This window comes from Diabrotica undecimpunctata, chromosome 6, assembly GCF_040954645.1.
Source record: "Diabrotica undecimpunctata isolate CICGRU chromosome 6, icDiaUnde3, whole genome shotgun sequence".
NCBI classification, from domain to species: Eukaryota; Metazoa; Arthropoda; class Insecta; order Coleoptera; family Chrysomelidae; genus Diabrotica; species Diabrotica undecimpunctata.
In genome coordinates this window covers 130,117,119-130,140,101 of record NC_092808.1, presented here as the reverse complement: position 1 = coordinate 130,140,101, position 22,983 = coordinate 130,117,119, and the positions used below count along the sequence as shown (strand labels likewise).

The 22,983-nt window shown below is 35.4% G+C and overlaps 2 protein-coding genes across 2 annotated transcripts; one reads left to right on the top strand and one right to left on the bottom strand.

Annotated features, from left to right (window-relative positions):
• Positions 1–2,136: 2,136 nt before the first annotated feature.
• LOC140442828 (uncharacterized) lies at positions 2,137–11,461 on the bottom strand. The gene is made up of 2 exons (XM_072533797.1): positions 11,159–11,461; positions 2,137–2,929 (listed from the first exon to the last, which is right to left on the bottom strand). Exons 1-2 carry the CDS (start codon positions 11,289–11,291, stop codon positions 2,229–2,231), a joined length of 834 nt encoding a protein of 277 aa, XP_072389898.1. The 5' UTR covers positions 11,292–11,461; the 3' UTR covers positions 2,137–2,228.
• A 2,386-nt stretch (positions 11,462–13,847) lies between these two features.
• LOC140442826 (uncharacterized) lies at positions 13,848–19,756 on the top strand. The gene is made up of 2 exons (XM_072533796.1): positions 13,848–14,139; positions 18,955–19,756. The coding sequence occupies exons 1-2, from the start codon at positions 14,007–14,009 to the stop codon at positions 19,701–19,703; spliced, it is 882 nt and encodes a 293-aa protein (XP_072389897.1). The 5' UTR covers positions 13,848–14,006; the 3' UTR covers positions 19,704–19,756.
• Positions 19,757–22,983: the final 3,227 nt, after the last annotated feature.

The window sequence follows — 22,983 nt, the reverse complement described above, 5'->3', positions numbered from 1 at the left end:
CATTTGTGACTCGGTCAGTCCACGGGATCTTAAGCATCCTCCGATATAGCCACATGCCAAATGCTTCCAGTTTTCTGCACATATCTTCGTTCAAGGTCCACGATTCAACACCATAAAAGAGGACAGAGAAGAGGTAGCATCGGAGCATTCTTACTTTTGTATCAAGAGAGAGGTTGTGACTCTAGAATAAGGCCCCCATCCGATTGAAGGTGGATTAGTATTGGTAGTATGATACTATTTATAAACCTCATTTTTGTTTTTGTCCTCAGTTTACTTTTTCTACCTGCGAGTCATATATTTTTTTCAATCCAAGCTTTTTTCTGTGCCACTATATAGTGCGCTATATTATAAGTCTTTGTTGTTATTCAAATATTTTAGCTAGTCGGATGAAACAGTATTTCGTGATAGGACGTTTAGGATACTAGAACTGTTAAGGGAAACAAAAATATATTCAATATACAGTGGGTGGCCAAATTATTAGGGACAGTAAAAGATTTCTTAATTTTTAGTTTTACTGATTTTTTTTGCAATTTGTTGGCTTTAAGGCTTGCATTTATTTTTTGTATAAGAGAAATTAGGGTCACAAAAACATTAAGTTTTGTTAGTAAAACCATTTATTTTTTTCGCAAAATTTTTTTTTTAACATAATATGACTAATTTTAATATTTAGTGATGCCACCCTTTGCTGCAATTACAGCTTCTACGCGTCGGGGCATGCTCTGAATACAAACTCCTGCGTTGTGTTTTAAGTTAGGGTTATGATGCCATTCTCTAATAAGAGCTTCAATCAACTGCCGCTTCGTGGTGATAACATCTTTGGCGATCTCCCGTTTGGTTAACTCCCACATGCTCTCTATAGGGTTCATGTCAGGTGAGTTTCCCGGCCAGGGCAGAACTGCAATATTTTCTTTGATCAGATATGAAGTTACACTCTTGGCTTTGTGGCACGGTGCAGAATCGTGCATAAAAATGTAATTTTTTTCACCAGGGAACCATTCTTTGAGCTGGGGCAGTAGCCGAGTTTCAAGTACTCGCTTATACTGGACCTGTCTCATTGTCCCTTCCATGATGTATAAGCGTCCCATACCCTTTGCCAAGATTACAGACCACACCATGACACTCACCGGATGTTTAACTCTCTCCACAATGCAATCTGGATGGAACTGCTCCCCAGGACGTCGTCGGACAAACGCACTTTTATCCACCAAAATCTGAAATGTTGATTCGTCGGAGAAGCATACCTGTAAAAATGATAATATTCGCTGTTCACAAACTTCATTCGTTAAAAAAAGTCATAGTTACTCGACTCCAGTCTTCTCTTCTCTTCATGGCTTCGGTGAGCCGTGGTTTTTTCATAGGCCGGCGACCTAGCAGATTCTCTTCGGCCAGTCGTCGTCGTACTGTCCTTCTGGAAACATTAATTCCTTCATCATTAATCATCGTAGTCAGATGTGTCACTCTTTTTACGATTTTGGAGACAAATATCCCTAATTTTACGATCAGTACGAGGAGTAGTAATCCTTTTCCTGCCACATTTTCCAACACGGCCCGGTTCCAATGCCTCGTTTGAATTCATTTTTATTTTTATTCGATTAACTACAGACTTTGAAACACCTGCAGTAGTTGCTATAACTCTCTGGGAAAGCCTCGAGTGCAGTAATAATGTTTTTATTTCTCTAATTTTCCCTGGAGACAAGTCTGCAATTTTGCCCATGCTAAAAAAATAATTTTGAACTTAAACAATCTTTTTAAATAAACTCGTGTCATTAAATGTAACAAAAATTACTAAATAACAAATATTACTTACCTGTTAAATATATCTGACACGAAAACCGACCAAAAACAATTTAAAACGATTTGCAAATATTTTTAAACCTCACTGCGGTGACAGCCGATGACCAACTGAGATGCAACAATAATTATTATTTTATAGATAAGCAGTCTGCCAGTGTTGCCGCTTATCAAAAATTTTAATAGTTATACCAGAAGAATTACCAAGTAAAATACAATATATGAACACCAATTTTTTTGGTCAAAAAAATAATTTTAAGTAGAAAATACAAAAATATATGCAGTGTCCCTAATAATTTGGCCACCCACTGTATAAAAATTTTACTTTATTTTTACTAATTTATTAACGAAGTTGCAATGTTGTTATTGTTTAATAATAATAGTTGCTTCAGTCATGAACACATATTATAGTACAGAACTTTGTTGGTTATAATATATTATGAATTCTTGCTATCGTGTGATTCTATGGATTCTGGCAATATCACTGGAGTTATAATAAAAGGTTTAAATGATGAATGAGGGTTGGAGTTTCTTCTGTGCTCTGGACTATTGAGTTGAGTAGTCGACTGTTCTGGAAACTGATTTAAAATCATCTGCATTTCATATTTTTGAGCCGTAGCAAATATTTCAGATTTTGCTAAGTTTAAACGATAAGGATCCAAGCTTTTTAAAGTGTTACTGATATAAGCTAAAAACACATCCACGGAGTGCTTTTCTGTTGCTGCAAACTGAAAGTCTTTGTTTTGTGATAAGTTATGTTTTTGTATCTCTTCAACTCCTGGTACTTCGTCATCTACTCGTATTTCTATATGTTCAAACATCTGTTTATTTGTGGAATTAAATAAATTTGGCAAATTATTTGCTTCTTGGGAATCATGGGAAAGGTTAGAGTCCCTTTCACTATTGGTTTCACAATTTATGGTTTCATTCTCATTTTGTTCGTCTATCTGTTCACGTATTTCAGTTTGAATTGTCTTCTTCGGATTTTTTTCTGTCAAATGTTTCTTTAAGAATTCCAATCCTTTCGAGTATTTATATAATTTATGTTTTTGTTGATCTTCACCTTTTGTACGATTTCTTTTCAACGATTTGTGGTACGTGTCTCTTATATGGTTCCATCTCTTTTTACATGTTGAAGCTAGAACAAAAAGAAACATAATATCAATAAAACAATATCTTACGATGTAATTTGGATATATGTGAAAAGGAAAATAAAATAGGTAAAAAAATTCAAATGTATGGTTGTTATTTTACGTAATTCCGAAAAGGATAGAGTAGAATACATAGTACATGAATACATAGTACATGAAGTACGATATTAACCAACTGAAAAATAAAACAGTAAAGGAAAAGGTACAAAAAAGCCTAAAAGAAAAAACGTGGGCTCGTACAGAAAAACCATGGGCCCGTACAGAAACAGATAACACAGATGTAGAACTAGAAAATTTGCACAAAGTAAGTCAAGAAATAACAGAGAAATACTTAAAACCTGAAAGAACAAATAAAAAGGAATGGATGACGGAGGAGATTCTATGTATGAAGGAAGACAGAAGAAACGCTAAAGATAATAAGAATTACTACAACAAAATAAATAACGAAATAAAAAGGGCTATTAAAATAGCAAAAGAAAATTGGTTTAGCTCGAAGTGTACAGAGATAGAGTCATTACAACAAAAACATGATTCATTTAACCTCCATAAAAAGATTAAAGAAGAGGCAGGCTTATATAAACACAAGAACACTGGATTCCTGACAGATAATCAGGGAAACATAGTACTGGAAATAGAGCATAAAAGAGATATTTGGATTAAATACGTAGAAAAAACTTTTGAAGATATACGAAGTAACACTGGTATTACAACAAACACCAATTGCGAATCTGGACCACCATTTACAGTCGAAGAAGTAAAATATGCCATCAAAAGTACCAAAGATGGTAAAGCAGTAGGCCCTGATAATTTTCACTCAGAATTCTTAAAACTTATGGACTATGATGGCATAAAATGGTTGACAAATATATTTAACAGTATATATGATACGGGCGTGGTTCCCCAAGAGTGGTTAGTGTCAACTTTTATAAATCTTCCAAAAAAACCCAATGCGAGAAAGTGCGAAGACTATAGAATTATAAGCCTTATGAGCCATTTACTTAAAACATTTCTAAAGCTCATTCACAAAAGAATATATACAAAATGTGAGGAAGAGCTAACAAGAACAAAATTCGGATTTCGTGATGCTCTGGGAACACGGGAGGCCCTTTTTGCTGTACAGGTGCTATTTCAGAGATGCAGGGATGTGAATTGTGACATATACGTATGCTTTATAGATTACCAGAAGGCATTTGACAGAGTAAAACATGACAAATTAATGACTCTAATGCAAGAAATTGGAATTGACAACAAAGATCTTAGAATTATCAGAAACATTTACAACAATCAAACGGCCAAAATCAAAATAGAAGACCAGTTAACTGATAAAATTGCAATAGAACGTGGAGTACGACAGGGCTGTATTTTGTCTCCATTGTTGTTCAACATTTATTCTGAATGGGTATTTAAGGAAGCTTTAGACGGTTGTGCGAAAGGAATACTAATAAACGGTGAATGGTTGAATAACATTAGATATACAGATGACACTATAGTTTTTGCCGATAATCTGAATGACTTACAGATATTAACAAATCGCATAACAGAAGTCAGCAACAGATACGGACTAGCTCTTAACATAAAGAAAACCAAATTTATGACAATTAGTAAAAAACCAATACTAAACGCTCAACTTACAATCAACCAACAGAATATCGAAAGAGTCGAGCAATATACATATCTAGGCACCAATTTAAATAGCCAATGGGACCACTCAACAGAAATTAAACAGCGAATAATAAAAGCAAAAGCAGCATTCGTTAGAATGAGAACCATTTTCAACAGTCGAGACATATCATTAAAAACAAAATGCCGTCTATTGAACTGCTACATATTCACAGTTCTGCTCTACGGAATGGAAGCATTGACACTGACTGTTGCATCTATGAATCGGCTCGAAGCTTTCGAAATGTGGTGTTATAGGCGCATCTTACGTATATCCTGGGTTGACAGAGTTACTAATGTGGAGGTCCTGCGTAGAATGGGGAAAGAATGTGAAATTCTCATGACCGTCAAAACTAAAAAGTTGGAACATCTAGGACATGTAATGAGAAATCAAGAACGTTACGGCCTTCTCCAGCTGATTCTCCAAGGGAAACTAAATGGTAAGAGAGGACCGGGAAGAAGACGCATTTCCTGGCTTCAAAATTTACGAAAGTGGTATAACACGACTACCACTGAACTGTTCCGCGCTGCAATAAATAAAGTAAAGATAGCCGTGATGATCGCCAACATCCGGAACGGATAGGCACTTTAAGAAGAAGAAGAATACATAGAGTAAATTAGTAACAAACATATAGTTTTATCAAACAAGTATGTTTTGTAATTTGTATATAGATTACGAATTTCAAAGTGGTTGCAGAATGTTGTATATTACTCTGTCCACTTTGCACATTTTACAGATATGATATCTGAGTGAGCAATGTCCAGCCAGTTTTCTGAACATTTAACAGAAGTTGGAAACCTTTTTAATGCCTTTAGCTTTACATGGCATTTGAAAGGGTGTGAAAAGGGATAGTGAAGCACAATAGATAATGCCTTATCTAACTAGCATCACCTAGCTCAATTTCTATCTTCAGCACTAAGTAGGTGCACACCTATAACCTCAGCAGGCTCACCGAAGATTGGGTAAAACCAACCGTGAAAGATGGGGTCAATGCTCTCAGATATATAGGAGAAGGGAGCTATGGTCCTATGAGTAGGGGATTTGGTGTTAAGTTTATTACCTAACACATAAAAAAAGATATGAAGCAAAACGACAGCCCTCCGAAAACAATGGATATCAGGAAACGATATAAGCAACGGATATGGAAAAAGTACCAGGTAGACGTAACAGCTCTACAAGAAATTAGATGACCAGATGAGGGGACATTGATGATGGATGGCTACATAATTTTTTATAATGAATGAACATGAGAATAATGAACAACAGGAGTTTAAGTTGCGCAGTGAACACTCACTGTTTAAATAAAATAATAAAATTTATATCCGTAAAGCATTGCATATGTAGTCTCAAGATAAAAGCGTACAAACTAAAACAGTACACTATAGTTGAGCCGCTGAAAAGATGGAATGATCATGTGAATGGCACGCACTCTTAAATATTCCTCTTCCTATGTTACCACTTTTCCTACGTTTACACCGCTCAACAAAAACGAATTAACAATGTTGCTATAATATATTTATACCGTTTTTTAAAGGTTATTGATTTACATTAATTTGAAACATTTTCACAAAATTCACCAGCCAGCGAAAGTGAAACACAAATCATGATACATAAAACATTTAAGTTATAGTATCATGACACAAATAATGACGGTGTAAACAGTTTCCCATAAGGTCTAGTTTCGAGCGCCTGTCGATGCTTGCATTGAGTGATCATGCGACCTTGGATTCCATGTTTTAAGCGGCCAGGGTATAATATCAGTGCATTTACCAACAGAGGATAAAAAAGACAAAATTTAAGGTGAATTCTAGGACTAATTAGAAAAAAAAAACGTTCTTCAGCCGTTTTACTAATTCAGCCTTTTTCTCGACAGAATTCAATCCTATATCTTCCAATTCTTGTCGTAAATCTGTCACTTTTAAATCACTAAGTCTCGCCATTTTTCAAAGAATTTATTTAAATACGTCATTTCTGACTCCAATGTAATGTTTATTTTGTTTAAAGTCTTCTTAAACTAACACTAAAATACGATTAATTTATGACATTTATTTATTTAATCGTACAAATTTATATTTTAGACTCATTCCTTAAATTATAATTTCCGTTATACAATGTAGTCGCCTAATTATTCGAAACGTTTCTAGAACCCAGGAATTCTCTCGACTTCGGCGGTGAATTTCGACCGAACGCCGAATTGTTCGCTCAGGGTCGTAGCATGGGGGCTGACGTAACAATAAGCGCAAAAATTTATAGAGAAAATACCCTAAAATTACATATAGGTAATTTAGCTTGCACAAACCAGCAAATGATAAGCGACAACGATTAATAAACCTAGTAGCGGCTAATAAACTTATATACCAATTTTCAAAGTAAAAACGTTGCATGTCACAATTTATATAAAATGACGTCACTTAAATTTAAAATTTCCAGAACGTCAACCATAGAGTTCAAATTTTCCTAACAGAGCTAATAATACGAAACCCATACGGAACTGCTCGATCTTTCATAGGCGTCAACATGGTATAATAATCAGAAAAATGTAATTATCATTATATTGGGAATTTTAGAATTATATTGATTAAATAACCAAAAACATTTGATATAAATAATAATATAAATTTTATGAAATAACTCTTTAAGTCTAATATTTCACAAAATAATAATTTTAATTAAATAGATATCACAATTGTACGCAAATAATACGGGAATACTTTAAATTTTAATGACAGTTCAGCGTGTGGCAAAATTGTATAAAGTGTTGCCGCTTTTTTAGAGTAATAATTTTGTTTATGTTTTTATTGCTTACATAATCTGATCATAGTATATTATACATTAATACATTGTATTTGTAAATACATATTAAATTTAGATTAATAGCTTTAAAAACTAATTATTGTTGTGTATTGTGATTGTGCTGTGCCAAAACAACTAAATAGTTTGTAGAAAGTTGATAAGCTTTCATATAATATAGATTATTTTGAACAAGAAATAATGGAGGGACGTTTTTAATATTAATGCTCTAAAAGAGGTAAGTTTAAAATTTAGAATATATAATTTTGTATTAAAATGTTTTCTTATGTATTTTAGTGTGTTGCAGTAGTCTTAAAACTAAGTGTATTTACTGTTAATATTACTGTTTGACAAATAGTTGACATTTTAAAAATTCCTCACTTACTAACTATTCTGATGTTTTGGCAACGCTGTGGGGTTCTGACGTCGTAAATCTTGAATGACGTGCAATCATTTTTATATGAAAAATTCTATAGCAATGTCGACAATGTTCCCCAAAGGTCACATAAGAAAACATAGGTGTCGAATGATGGTAAAACAACAAATCATATAGACCATGTAGTAGCAAACGGAAAGATATTCAAGGAATATCCTAGATATAAGAAGACAAATGGGAGGAAATTCATTAAAGCATCCTTCCCGGTTAAAGTGAAATTATGCGATAGGATAAGAAAGGACGGAAGGACAAGAGAACAAACGGAACTGAAGAGTTGAATAGATATATTGGTTAGAAATAAAACAGAAATACCAGACATAAATAACAACAAAATAAGGAAAAATATGCCACAGAAAAAATAGGGTTCGAAGAGTGCTGAAACGAGAATAAGTTGTCGATAATAAAGGTTGCGGAAAATTGGTATCCAAAAAAATATCTAAAAAAACACTGGTACGGCTAGGAATGCCAATTAGCGCAAGATACTAAGAACAAAATTAGATTAAAGATGTTACAATTCCCGAGCGATAAAAACAGGCAACAATTTTACATACACAGAGCGAAGACAAGGAAACTCTTAAGAACCAGATGAAACATTGAGTAATAGTCGGATATTTTACAAGAAGAAACGGAACATACAGAAAGAGTAGATGCCACGGACCAATATATTAAAAAAAGAGAATAATGATCTCATTGTTGACTTATATTTTCACAACAAATTGAATACAAGGGGTGCAGCTAACATCGCAAGTAGGACATACCACACACCAGAAGAACAGGTAGAATCGCTATCACTAATTGAGACTTAAAAAGCAATCCATTGAAAAGAAAAATACATCTGGGATACATCACAACTGCAGAACTCATAGAATACAAAGAACAGTTTCATAAGATAATACAATCCTTGGTGGGAGAAATATGGGAATCGGAAAACTGCTGAAGGAGTGGAACGAAGGTATAGTTCATAAAGAAGGTGACAGAGAAGTGTGCAAGAATTACGGAAGTAATGTTAAAAGTAACATACAAGGTACTATCAATATAATAAGAGAGATAGAAAGAGAGAGAGAATTTGCGGAACAGAACCTCAGAGTACCAGTGCGGATTTCGAGTGGGAAGCTCCACACTAGCTCAGATTTTTACTACTAGACAACTACTGGAAAGAGTTGGAAATAGAATAAAAATGTGCAATAATTGTTTATAAATTTCATACAAGCTTATCAGAGCATCGTAAAGGATTGTGAGTGGATGGCCACAGAAAGTGTAAGATTATTAATTTAACTAAAATATTTTTCTGTGGATTCAAACACTAAGTGAAGCACAATGTGGTTTAATTAACTTTATTTAACTCAAAAACTCAATTAATTACAAATATTACAATTACTAATTAAATTAATAATTAGTATCGCTTACAAAACAACTCGCACTGATACGTATTCGAGGCCAAGGCTCGATTTGGGCTGTAGCGCCATTGCAGAGAGAGGGAAGGCATATTGAGAGGTATGTGAGCTCCCACGTCGTATAAGACTAGCCTGGGCAGCGTTTGGTAAATAAAACTATGTATTTAAATGATACCTACCTCCAAACGAAAATCTTTGACCAATGTATGTTACCTGTATTCACTTATAGAGCGGAAACATTAACACTCACAAAAAAGGTAGTAAACAAGCTTCACGTGACTCAGAGGGCTATGGAACGCCAGATTTTGGGTGTCCCTCTAAGAAATCGAATCCCAAACGAACAAATACATCGTAGAACAAACACAACAGACTTTATCGAAAAAATCGTGTCGCTAAAACGGAATTGGGCAGGACACGTCGGCAGACTATCAGATAACCGTTAAACAAAACGTATCCAGTGGAGGCGAAGACAAGAAGTACTACTCACTACCAAGCAGATGGTCTGAGAATCTGAACAATGTTAGCAGTAACTGATACAACAGTCGCACACGACAATCAGATGGGAATAGCTGAGAGAGACCTATGTCCAGTAGTGGACGCGTACAGGTTGTTGATAATGATGATGATGATAACAGGATACTGTAGGGTGGAGTAGAAAGAGAAGACGGGAATGGAAACATTAACATACATGAGACCACCAGGAAGACCTTAAGATCGGACAAGAACAGACCAATTGGCAGATACTTTGTACTGTATTATTTAACCTATTTAAGGATAAATGAATCTATGCTATAGTAAAGACGATTTTCCGAATTCGCTTGTCCTCTTTGTTAGGATAAGTAGTTATTAAATAATCCTCATATACAAAAGTTAGTACAAACATTGTACTAAAACGCCACAATGCGTGTAAAACTACATGATACCACTAGAGAAATTCATATAAAGCGAGGTGTGAGACAGGGCGACACTCTAAATTATTTATAACGGTCCTCGAATACGCCTTTAAATTGCTAAAGTGGGAAAATAGAGGAATAAAAATAGACGGGGAAATGCTCAATCATCTGCGTTTTGCCGACGATATAATACTTATTACCGAAGATTTGCGTGAAGCACAAAAAATGCTAAAATAATTAGAAAAAGTATCTTCAACAATAGGTCTAAAAATGAACATCAGTAAGACCCAATTTATGACAAATTTGGTTCCCAGCGACCCAGCGAACACCTAACCATCCAAAATCAAGTGGTAGAATTGACAGAAAAGTACACATATCTCGGTCATGAAATCAGAATAAGCAAGGATAATCAGACCTGTGAATTTCAACGACGAATAACACTTGCTTGGGCGGTGTATGATTCACTAAGAGACATCTTTAAGAGTAACATCAAAGAATATAGACGCTTCTATATTCTTTGGTAACATCCCGATGGCTATGAAACGGAAGACATTTGACCAATGCGTTCTTCCTATTATAACATACGGAGCAGAAACTCTCACTCTCACAAAAACAACAGCACTAAAAATTCTCGGCGTGACAAAAAAAGACAAAATAAGAAACCAAGACCTAAGAAAAAGAACAGATATCACTGATGTCGTCGAACGTATAGCGAAGCTGAAATGGAATTGGGCAGGTCACATAGCGAGACTAAAAGACTCAAGATGGACCAGAAAACTAATTGACAGAGAAGACAAACGCAGCAGAGGACAACCACCAACACGCTGGATGGACGACATTAAACGAATATCCAAGAAATGACAACAAGACGCGCAGAACCGTGAAGAGTGGCGAAAAATGGGAGAGACCTATGTCCAGCAGTGGACCGAAGAGGTTGCATGATGATGATGATAAACAAAAGTAAGATAATGAGTTTTATCGATTTTAACTAAAATAAAGTTGACAGATCTACTTACTTACAGATAATAATTATAATTACTTACCATCTACTTTCATATCTTTTGAAATTTTGTCCCATATATTTTGTTTAGCCGTATAATCCATATATTTAATATGGCATACATCATAAAGTGCCGGACAGTGCCGTACAAGTTCAATGAGCTTTTCGTCATTCATGATTTAATTATTAAAGATATTTAAAAATCTATTCGGTTCACTATAGTTTTTCGAAAGTTCAACGATTTCAAGCAAATACTGAAAATATCGTTATAATGAAATGCGATTATAATGTACGGTTTTGTCGGAACGTTCACTGATACACAACTGAAGGGGAAAGCAAGGTTAAATCCGAGGCGGACGACTGCGTACTAATGCCACCGCGTAGAGATGGATATTTCAAAAAATACAATACCGGTATTTGTTCATCCGCCGCAGTCAGAACGTGAGGGATTCGGAAGCATCGGAACGGTGGCGGTGTTGTGTTGGTGGTCCGAAAGTAAATTTGTGTTTCACTTATTAGGTTTATTAATTTTATAAAGATTTCTTTTTCAATTTTTGTATAGTTTTCTTTGATAAACCTGCACAGTAAAATTTTATTGCGTTAAGGTATGATTTGGGTAGTTTCGGGTTTAGACTTATTGAGAACACTTTCAGAATTGGGTTCGGATCATCCGCTCTCGATATACTGATTAAAAAAACTAAGAATAACTCATTAGTAATTCCATTGTAAAGCAAAAAGTCCTTAATATCAACATAAAATGATTCTTATACTCTATATAAAAATTATTTTTTTTATTCCTAAGTATGTATAAATGATGTTCCGTTTTGCACTTTCTAGAGAGGGACAATTAGGAATAACTGACAGATGAACGTCTACATGCTGGAAGAGTATGACAAAAAGAGTAAGAAAGAAGAAGATATATCATTTGAAAGATTTTATGTCACTCAATATGAAACTAAAAATATAAGTTTTGTTCGTGGAGACAATCCATGACTGGTTTCTGACTGATTCGCATGCGCAATTACGTTTTGAGCGTTTGTGGTATTAAAATCCGGACACAAAGTTTGATGTTCGCGGAGTTTTTCTGACTGGTTCATGATCAGTCACAAACGGGTCCATTGGGTTTGTGAATTAGAGTGAGGATTTTTAGTCAGCGCAAGCGCTATAGTGTCAGGTTTTTTGTTTGTCTTCGTCTCGTACAACGGTCTCGTACAAGAAAACATAACAATAACGAAAATTCTTGTACTAAGCGAGGAAACATGAACATGAGGAAAGTCGGTGATTATTGCAGACCATAATCTTGATCTTTTTTTAATTAATTTTTATGTAGTTGCCGTTTAACTTTTAGTTTTTTATACAATTTTTGACAATCTTTTAAAACGTTTAAATTTTTTTTTAGCTAATACAGTTACTTGCAGTTTCTTTCCCATTCTTCATTCTTTTTTGTGTTATTTGTTTTTTCACTTTTCTATGTTTTTCTCTATATTCTTTATAAACTTCATCGTTGTTTGTAGTCAGTAATTTTCTGTACAGTTGCTTTTTTTTTTTCAATTATTCTTTTTGTTGGTTCATTTATTTCATAAGAGTGCTGTTTATTTGTTATATGTTCTTTCTCTCCAAGGGCATCGAGTGATGCTTGTTTTATACTCGCCTTTCGCAACAATTCCATTTGTTGGTCTAGACGTTGTTTGTATAGTTCTCTTATTGATTTTCCTTGGAATAGTTCTATATTGTATTGTTTTTCTCTTATAGTATTCAACGGCTCTTCTGTAGAGGGGGTCTTGTTATGTTTCCAATTAATGACCATTTTTGCTGTCAGTAGTTTATGGTCCGTTCCACATTCTGCTCCTCTTCTGACTCGCACATCTTTGATCTTTATTGTGGTATCTTGTATCTTGTATGATATTTAAATAATTATGTTAATTTTTATATCACTAAATAGAGAATTGAATATCCTTAAAATCATCGATTACGTCCTCACTCCCAGATGGATAGCGTCACTGATATATACGCCAAAAAAACCATAATTTAATAATAAAAATCGATTATTTTGGGATTTGTATCCAAAGTCGACTGCCAAAATGATTTGTTGCAAATCTCTCTATATAATATTGCTCTGACATCATTTTATTGTAAAATGACTAGAAACAAAGTTAAGACCAAAAAGAAAATTGTTCTTGGAGTAGCTTTATATTGTATTGTTTTTCTCTTATAGTGTACAACGGTTTTTCTGTAGAGGGGGTCTTGTTATGTTTCCAATTAATGCCCTGTAGGTGCCTTACATTAATTACCAAAAATTATATTAGTTTAAATTGTGTGATTTAGAAACTAGTTAGAGAATAGAGCCTAGAGTACGTATGTAAAAATGAGCAGCGTGTTTGTGTATTTAGTACTTTGTGTTTAGTTTTTTAATCAGTTGTTACTGAAAATCGGGACATAATATGGTCCAAAAGCAGACACGAATTTTTTCCAAAAACAGAGAAAAGTGTCTGTGTGAAACTGAAATGCGAAAATAGTTATCAAATCGTATCTTAACACAATAGATTTTTACTGAACGGTTATGATAATTATAAAATGTTACTGCAAAATTTACCTCCCGACCTCTAGTACATAGCCGTAGTAGACTGTCGAATCTCTATTTGCGGTACGATTCGGTGAGAGCATAAAATATCGTTGTCGTATTTGAAATACCCATCTCTACGTAGGGGTATTGTTCGCGTCGGATTTTATCTCCCCTTATTCCTTTCAGTCCTGTATCAGTGCTCGCTCCGATAAAACGTATGTGTACTCGCATTTAATGCTAACGATATTTTCCAGTATATTTTGCTGAAAATTGTTGAATCACCGAAAAATATACACTGAATAGATGTTTTAATATATTTAATCAAATAATGGATGACGAAAGGCTCATTAAACTTATACGACAATACCCGATACTTTATGATGCATTTCATCCTAAATACAGTGATTATGCGGCAAAACAAAATGTATGGGAAACGATTTCAAGAGAAGTTAATGTAGATGGTAAGTAATTATAAATATTACCAGTAGTTATTGTAGGTCGGTCAATTTTAGTTAAAATCTATTAATTATTGTCACATCTTGCCATTGCATACGGGGATTGTTTAATAATTATGTAGCCTATTACATAAATCGCGCAAATTCCGAGGAATCTTTATTATACTACACAATCATATTCTAATAGGAGGAAATGAAGCAGTAAAAAGCCCAAAACCTTTTTCCCAAGGAAAATGCATTTTCCAAAATGCATTTTGAAGTGATGAAAAATGATAAATTCATAATTTGAAAATAAATTGACAGACATACGTTCAATATTATTACTCGAGGGTTTTGTGGTCACTGAACACGAATATCATGACAGCGATGGTCTCCTAGGCACTTGGTGCCCTAGATGGCCCACGTCTCATGGAGTTTTATGGAAATTCAATTCATCAGTGCAAACTCGTTGCTCTGGGATTTTCTTCTTCTTATGGTGCCTATCCGTTACGGATGTTGGACACTAACATGGCTATTTTGACTTTGTTGACTGCTGCCCTGAAAAGTCCGGTAGTGGTTAAGTTAAACCATTTTCGCAGGTTATGCAGCCAGGATATTCTTCATCGTCCTGGACCTCTTTTCCCATGCACTTTACCTTGAAGTATGGTCCGAAGTAGGTCATATCGTTGTTCATTGCGCATTATATGGCCCAGGTATTCTAGTTTGCGACGTTTTATGGTTACGACTTGTTCGCGCTCTCTACTCATTCTATGTAGTACTTCTTCGTTGGTAACTCTGTCTATCCAGGAAATCCTCAACATGCGTCTATAGCATGGGACTATAGCGTCTGGGATTTTAGGGGTCATAAATGACGAATATCGTGATGGCCATGGTCTCCTAAGCACCTGGTGCACATGACGGGACTCCTGTCTTGGAGGTTTGAGGAAATTTGACACGTCAGTGCAAACTCGTTACTCGGGGATTTTTGGGGTCGCTGATAATGAACATCATAATGGCGATTGTCTCCGAAGCACCTGGTGCACATGACGGGCCTCCTCTCTTGGAGGTTTGTGGAAATTCGATACAAAATCAGTGCAAACTGGTTATTCTGGATGCTTTTTGGGGTCGCTGAATACGGATATCATGATAGCGATGGTGCCTGTGCTAACTGGTATTCAAGGTTTATCTCGCGAGGAACCTCGTCTCCTGGAAAACAAAATCAAATCATCCAAACTCGTTATTTGGGTATCTTGAACTCTAAATCACGGGTAATCGTCCTCGACGTACTCACATTATTTTCGTAAGTTTTATCAAAGACTGAAAAAATTCTTCTAAATATTCTTTTTGAAACTTGGCGCTTTTAATGCAGTTGGTAGCATTGTCAAAGTACTATCATTTATTAACAGTCGTGCTGCTCTTCTTTTTAATTTTTAGTCGCTAACTTTTTACCTTCACGTTGTAACACTTTTTTTCTCTTTCTCTTCGCTAAATATTCGCAAAAAAGTAGTAGTTTACAAATCTGAGTAAGTTTTTTATTTCTCTATCTCCAATGGCGCTACAGCCCAAATCGAGCCTTGGTTTTCTCCAAACTATGCCTCCAACCTTGCCGATCTTCTGCAGGTTCTCACTTCTAGCAAATTTTGCGCTTCTTCATCCTCCCACCTTTTCCGTGGCCTAGATCTCTTTTTGAAAATCTTCCGGTCTGCATTCTTGCTACATGACCAGCCCGTCGAAGTCTCAGAAGTTTAACGAATTCTGAGATTGGTGCCTCTTTGAACAGTTGGTAAAGTTCATGGTTGTACCTGGATCGCCATACACCATTTTCGTTAATAGGTCCAAATATCTTCCTTAGGACTTTTCGTTCGATGACTTCCAGCTTTCATTTTGTGTCTTCTGTCATCAAACATGTCTCGCATCCATAACATACTGTTGGTCTGATAATAGTTTTGTAGACCCTGATTTTCGATATTCAGTATGTGTTTTTGAAGCGGAACACACGGGCGAGTGAAAAGTAAGCTTTGTTTCCCTTTATGATTCTTCTTTGAATTTCTGGCTGTTCTGTTCCATACGTGTTTAATGTAACTCCCAGATACGTGAAACTGTCTACAGTTTCAATAATTCAACTGTCCATGTATTTCCCCTAGCTCTTGCCTGTGTTAGTTATTTTGTCTTTTGGATATTGATTTGTAGTCCGGTCTCTTCTGCCCCCGTTTTTAATTGTGAATATATTTTTGTCGTCTCTTCTGTTCTGCGATACATGATGCTAATGTCATCGGCATAGGCGGCAATCTTTATTGATTTATTTGTTAGGAGATTACCTATTCCTTTATTCAGTTGTCTTATCAGATATTCAAGAGTCAGGTTAAATAGTGTCGGTGCCAGCCCATCTACTTGTTTTAATCCTTTGTCTATTAAAAAGTTTTCAGTACATTTTGTACTCCGACAGTTGTTGTTGACGAGTACGAGTCCATTGTTGCTTTTACTAGTTGGATGTATTTTTGGGGGATGTTAAAGCTATGTAATATTTGATATAACTTATCTCTATTAATTGAATCGTAGGCCTGTTTGAAATCTATGAATATGTTGTGGACGTCAATGTCCTATTCCCACGATTTATTTAATTTGTTTCACTGTGAATAGCTGGTTGGTTGTAGATCTTTTTTGTCGGAAACCGGTTTGATATTCCCCTACAATATTTTCAGTTAGTTGTTTGTCTTTTTTATTTATTTTTTAGTTTTGTGAAAAAATCATATTTATTCTTTGTTTATAAGTTTTTTTACCAATAGAGCTTTTATAATGTAGTTTTTAAAATTAATGAAATTTGTATTTATTGAAGTTTAGATGTGTTTTATTTTAGTGTATTTAATTGGTAAAATTGTGTATAAATTTTATAATGAACAATAAAAATTAAATATTTAATTACTGTGCAACCTATCAGGGACCCCAACAACCCACTCGTAACGAGTTTGTACCGATTTTATATCGAATTTCCAGAAAATTACAGGAAACGAGGCCTTTCTTAGTACTCCGAGGCTCGGAGACCATCTCTGATATGATATTTCGGTTCAGCGACCCCAAAGACAAGCGATTCACGAATTTGCACTGATTTTGTATCGAATTTTCAAGAACCTCCAGGAAACAGGGTCCATCCCGGGTACCAGGTGTCTCGGAGATTATTGCCGTCATGATTTTCGTGTTCAGCGACCCCAAAAACCTCCGAGTGCTAATATTGAACTTAGTTTCGTCAAGTATTTCCGAATTACAAATTTATCATTTTCATCACTTCGAAATGCTTTTTGCTGGTTCAATAATGCAATTTTCATTTCGACATCATCACTTCAGTTCACAACATTTCCTAAGGCTTTAACGAATCAAATGCAACAAGTTTCATTGAAATATAGTTTCATTAAACTCCAAAAAATTGTAGGTTTATTGCTTCATTGCATCGCTTATAGGTTAATATTAACAGTACAAAGTGGTTTGTGGGTCAGTTTTTGACAGTTTTCCAAAATTTGATCTTAAAGCTTTTTTTTTGCACTTTCATAATATTCTACTCATTTTACCCTAAAATGTTGACACAGTACGTTAAGTTTTAGATTAGATATTGCAAACTACATAAAGCGCTAAAATCGGCAACATTGCCTCGTACGAGGTAATTGTAATTCTCCGATCCCCTCCGACACCTTAGACTCCTAGACAGAAAACCAGAAAACGAAACCATTTCGTTACACATAACAAAGCAAGGGATATGCATCTCCGTCCGTCGATTTTTGTTTTGCTTACGTATTCTTCTTCTTCTTGATGTGCCTATCCGTTACGAATGTTGGCGATCATCATGGCAATATTTATCTTATCTGCAGCAGCGCGGAAAAGCTGCACAGATGTTGTATTGAACCAGATTCTGAGATTCTTTAACTAAGATGTTCTTCTTCTTCCTGGACCTCGTTTTTCAAATATTTTTCCTTGCACAATGGCTTGAAGAAGAGCATATCTGGATTAATTTCGCATAATATGTTCGAAGAGCTGTAACTTTCGAGATTTGATTGTGGTCAGTACCTCTCGGTTCTTATTCATTCTTCTGAGGACCTCCTCATTTGTGACTCGGTCAGTCCGCGGGATCTTAGGTATTCTTAAATGCTTTTTTCTGGAGCTAAAGGTCCACGATTCAACACCATAAAAAAGAACAGAGAAGACGTAGCTTCGCAGCATTCTTACTTTTGTATCAAGAGAGAGGTTGTGACTCTTGAAGAAGGCCCCCATCCGATTGAAGGTGAATCTAGCTTTTCCGATGCGTGCTCTAATGTCCTGGTTGTTGGTCCATTCTTCATTTATTATGGTGCCGAGGTATTTGTAGTGCGTCACTCTTTCTACAGGGGATTGGTTGACGTAGAGTTTACCTTCTGTTATCCTTTTCTTGCTAATTATCATAAGCTTACGTATAACGGGTTCATTTCTTATAATATGTGCACAGTGTTGCCATTTATAGTGTGTATATCTAATTTAAAACTTACTGTATGATACAATAAACATAAAAATAATCAAAAAATACCGTTTTTTGCACCTTAAAAGCGCCATAAAAAATTATAACCAACAGTTTGGAGTTGCAAACACTTGGAGGTTACTCCAGGAATTGCCTTTCTGTGCTGGGCATTATTGCTTTAGTAACTCTTGTGCGAATTTTATTCTTCGCTTCTCATGAAATAAATTTTTGTTCTCTAAGTTTGATAAAACAACAACAATGCATTTGAATTCTATTGTCTGTTCCATGTTTTTTCCCTCTAAATAAATTTAAAAATTTCATCTTATAATATTGCTTGACATGATATGTTCTCTTCATTTCAGTTTCAATATGTAAAAGCAGATGGATTAATATAAGAGACACGTACAGAAGATCCTTAAAGAAAGGTCTTACAAGAAGTGGAGATGCAAAAAGAATTAAACGGTATAAATACTCGAGAGAGTTACAATTCATAAAGAAACATCTTAAAGAACGAGGCAAGAAAAATACTGAAACTGGAATAAAACAAGAACCGATGGAAGAAAAAAATGAGAGTGAAGCTATAACTTTTGAAACAAATATAAGTGAAGAGGGCTCTGTTTCTTCCCATGATTTCCAAGAAGCAGATAGCTTGTCAAATTCACTCAATCCCACAAACGAACCGGTTTTTGAAAATATTGAAATGCCGGGGTTAGATGACGATGACGAAATACCAGGGATAGATGAGATACAAAAACATAACTTATCACAAAATGTTGTTTCGTCCAAGTTGTTAGAATATTTGATCAAAAAAGACTCTCAGTCTGCTACAAAAAAAGAACACCCCGTGGACGTGTTTTTATCTAGTATGAGTGACACGTTAAAAAGCTTAGATCCCTATCGTTTAAATTTAGCTAAATCTGAAATATTTGCTACGGTTCAAAAATATGAAATGCAGATGATTTTAGATCAATTTCCAGGACAGTCGGCTCCTCAATCCAATAGTACAGCGCACAGAGCAAACTTCAACTCTCACTCATCATTCGAACCTTCCACTTCAACTCCAATGATATCGCCAGCATCTATAGACCTACACGATAGCAAGATGTTATAAGAAATACTGACCACCACTTGTGCGGGCTTCATATATTATTAAATATTATTCCATTATTAAAGCAATTACTATTATTGAACAATAATTACATTTTTACATAGTAAATTATTAAATAAATAAACTTTAAAAAGCAAATTCTTGTGTATTGAATCTAGTTTTTGTTGTTGTTTCAGTTAACTTTTCAATTTTCCCCAATATACTGCTCGTCGTCAGATTTAATCAAAAATGAATTAATAAACCAATACCTAAACAATCTTACAGATGATCAAATCGTCGATTAGAAAAATAAATGGAACATGGGCACATGACGGAAAACAAAAAGCAAATCTGTTCGCTTCATACTTAGAAAATGTATTCCAAAATCATGAAATGGAAAATAATAATAAAGTCGAACACGATGATGATGAGAGTACTGAATACGATGTGAACAATACTGATCAAGAAATAATATCGCTTACTATTACTAAAGAAGTAATTAACCAGTAGTCAAAAACAATATCAATCCCAAAAAGGCTCCAGGATTTCACTTAATAACAGGAGCAATACTACAACAATTACATAGGAAGGCCATCATAAAACTCACAAACCTTATAAATATAGTATTCAGATTAAAATATGTATCAATAACCTGGACAACATCTGAACTAATCATGATTCCCAAACCAGGGAAACCAGTAAATAAAATAGAATCGGATAGACCAATATCGTTGCTATAAATACCAATTTATACTAATATACCAATTATTTGAGAATATATTACTAGTAAGAATACAACCTCGACCACAACTCGACCACAAAGAAATTATTTCTTTTCACCAATTTGGATTCCGCAATAAACACTCAACAATAGACCAAATACATTGCACAACAAATATTATAGAGAGATCTTTAGAAGAGAATAGAATATGCTCAGCTATTTTTCTAGACATAGCAAAAGCATTTGATAAAGTGTGGCATAAACTCTTATTAGTAAAACTAAAAAGATATCTTTTCATCCGATATGTCCATCTACAGTCATATTTGGAAAATAGAACTTTTAAGAGTTAAACAGGAAGGCAAATATTCGGAACTACGATCAATCAAACCAGGAATGCATACTATTAGCCTATATACTAAAAGCATACTATATTTATTATATACCTGTGACATCCCTGTTATAATAAATATTAAACTGGCCACATTTGCAGACGACACTGCAATACTAGCAGTTCGATTCGAAGAAACAACTAGACACCTCCAAAATGCAGTAAACCAAATAAACACAAAACACTAAGAAACCACCAGAGGAGGCATGGAGAAGGGGACACTCAATATGACTTTTAACCTAAAAGTAGTAACAGTAATATTTCAAATGCGCTACTGTAGACAAACGGCGAGTTGGTTATCCAGCTCCTGGATTTTTCCCCCGACCCTTAGTCCAAAAAAACCAGATCCTAATCTCAGTATTATCTTATCCAAACCACAAATTTCGTCCCTACCTTCTCACTACCTTCCAAAGCGCCTAGGCCGGCGTGGTAGACTATTGGCCAATTTTCCCGAATGAGTTTTCAAGATTTGGAAGTAAAGCTCTTAGTCTCCGGCATTTCTGAAGGTCCCGTTTATTTTGATAGCCAGTGGATAAGGTGAAGAAAATGAAGAGTGCTCAAAATCTTCAGACTGGATCGGGATATCAAAGATGACGACTATTGCATCGACCACTATGCCACTAGAAGTAACAATTATAGAACTCCAAGTAGAACTTTCGTATATAAATGAAATATTAGTGGTATTAGTAAGGTAAGAAAATGCGAAAGACAATTAATATTACGATTAGGACATTTGTTTTACTATGTGGGAGCCGAAAATAATGCTGTAAGCGGAATCGGCTTAAATAGGTATAGAAAATTTACCAAAAGCATTGTTTAGATAAGCAGTAAAACACCAGATTATCTAGTGTTATTATAAATCTGAACAAGAGTTTTAATCTTCAAATCATTCAGGTTTACACTCCAACATATTCACTTCACTTAGCGATGAAGAAATGGACATTTTCTCCGAAAATTTGTAAATAAAATGAATACTCAATAGGTCAGTATACAATAATAATTGGTGATTTTAACGCAAACGTTTAGTAAGAGAAGACAAAGAAGAATTAGCATTCTAGAATTCTTCACTGTGTCCGTTGCGACTTTGTGGGTGATCACCGGCTGTGTTCCCTTACATGTGCTTGTGAGGGAGAGGAAGGAGATATTCCAGCGTGGAAACAGGAGATCAAATGGGTGAATGACAGAAGCGAGGAGAGAAACACATCAATAGCGATGAGCAGGATGAGTGAGATGCAAATAGAGATGTGACACAGTGGACTGTTACTGACACTGAACCTACGGAGCTGACTGGACTGCGGACACAGGCACCTAAATTACTATCTAACTGAGTCAGTGAGGAACGTGGTAGAGAAGATGGTGACGGATGAGTGGTGGTGAAACAAATCCACAACTACGTAAAAAGTTGTTATTGACAAAAGAGAACGGATAGCGCGAGCTAGACTTAGCGAAAATTGAGGAGGCAGAACTGTGCCCGTCGGGGATAGACAAGTCGACCACGGGCTAAATGCTAGCGTGAACGAGAGAGCAATAGAGGCAGTAATGTCGGTGAGCATGCACGAGTGATAGAGAAAGAGGGGCAAGGAAACAAGTGCGAGATGGAATCCAGTGCAGACGGACGACCAAGAGTATGTGGGAATCAATGCGCAGAATAATGCGAAGGTGAAGCCTCGGTAGGCAGAAGTAGATGTGGTGATCGCATGAATATGAGATGCGAAGGCTGACGAGTGATGCCAAGTGTCTGAGGATCGTTCGAAAGAAGGCCATCAGCATAAAATTATGTCCTGAAAAAAGGTTTCACTCTGACGCCATCGATGATAGGGGTGGGGTTTAGCTGGTCCCTGCTACATCGGAGTTACAGAGAGCAGGGAAGTCTTACTCGGAACTAAGCTGGTCGACCATGATTCTAATGTTAGGAACCCATGTTCGGATGTAAAACTGCCAGTAACGTTTATTTCCGACGTCTATATGCATTCCCCAGCTAGTGATGAAAAAAAAATATATTGTTCAAAGAGGACGCATCACATGTCTCAACAAAAATACGCGTTTATAAATTTTTAGTTAGGCATATAGATCCAAAAACACGAATAGAAACTAGGAATAGAGCAAGAGTGGCAAACTACAAGAGAAGCGATTACTGTAGCAAATGATAAATTTATTCCACAAAAGAGTCAAATCAAAGGAGGGAAGAATTGATT

Coding starts and splice junctions, on each gene's coding strand:
- LOC140442826 (XM_072533796.1), top strand. CDS start 14,007: ATGGATGACGAAAGGCTCATTAAACTTATACGACAATACCCGATACTT. Junction 14,140..18,954: donor AAGAGAAGTTAATGTAGATG/GTAAGTAATTAT, acceptor TCTTCATTTCAG/TTTCAATATGTAAAAGCAGA.
- LOC140442828 (XM_072533797.1), bottom strand. CDS start 11,291: ATGAATGACGAAAAGCTCATTGAACTTGTACGGCACTGTCCGGCACTT. Junction 2,930..11,158: donor AAAAGATATGAAAGTAGATG/GTAAGTAATTAT, acceptor TTTTTGTTCTAG/CTTCAACATGTAAAAAGAGA.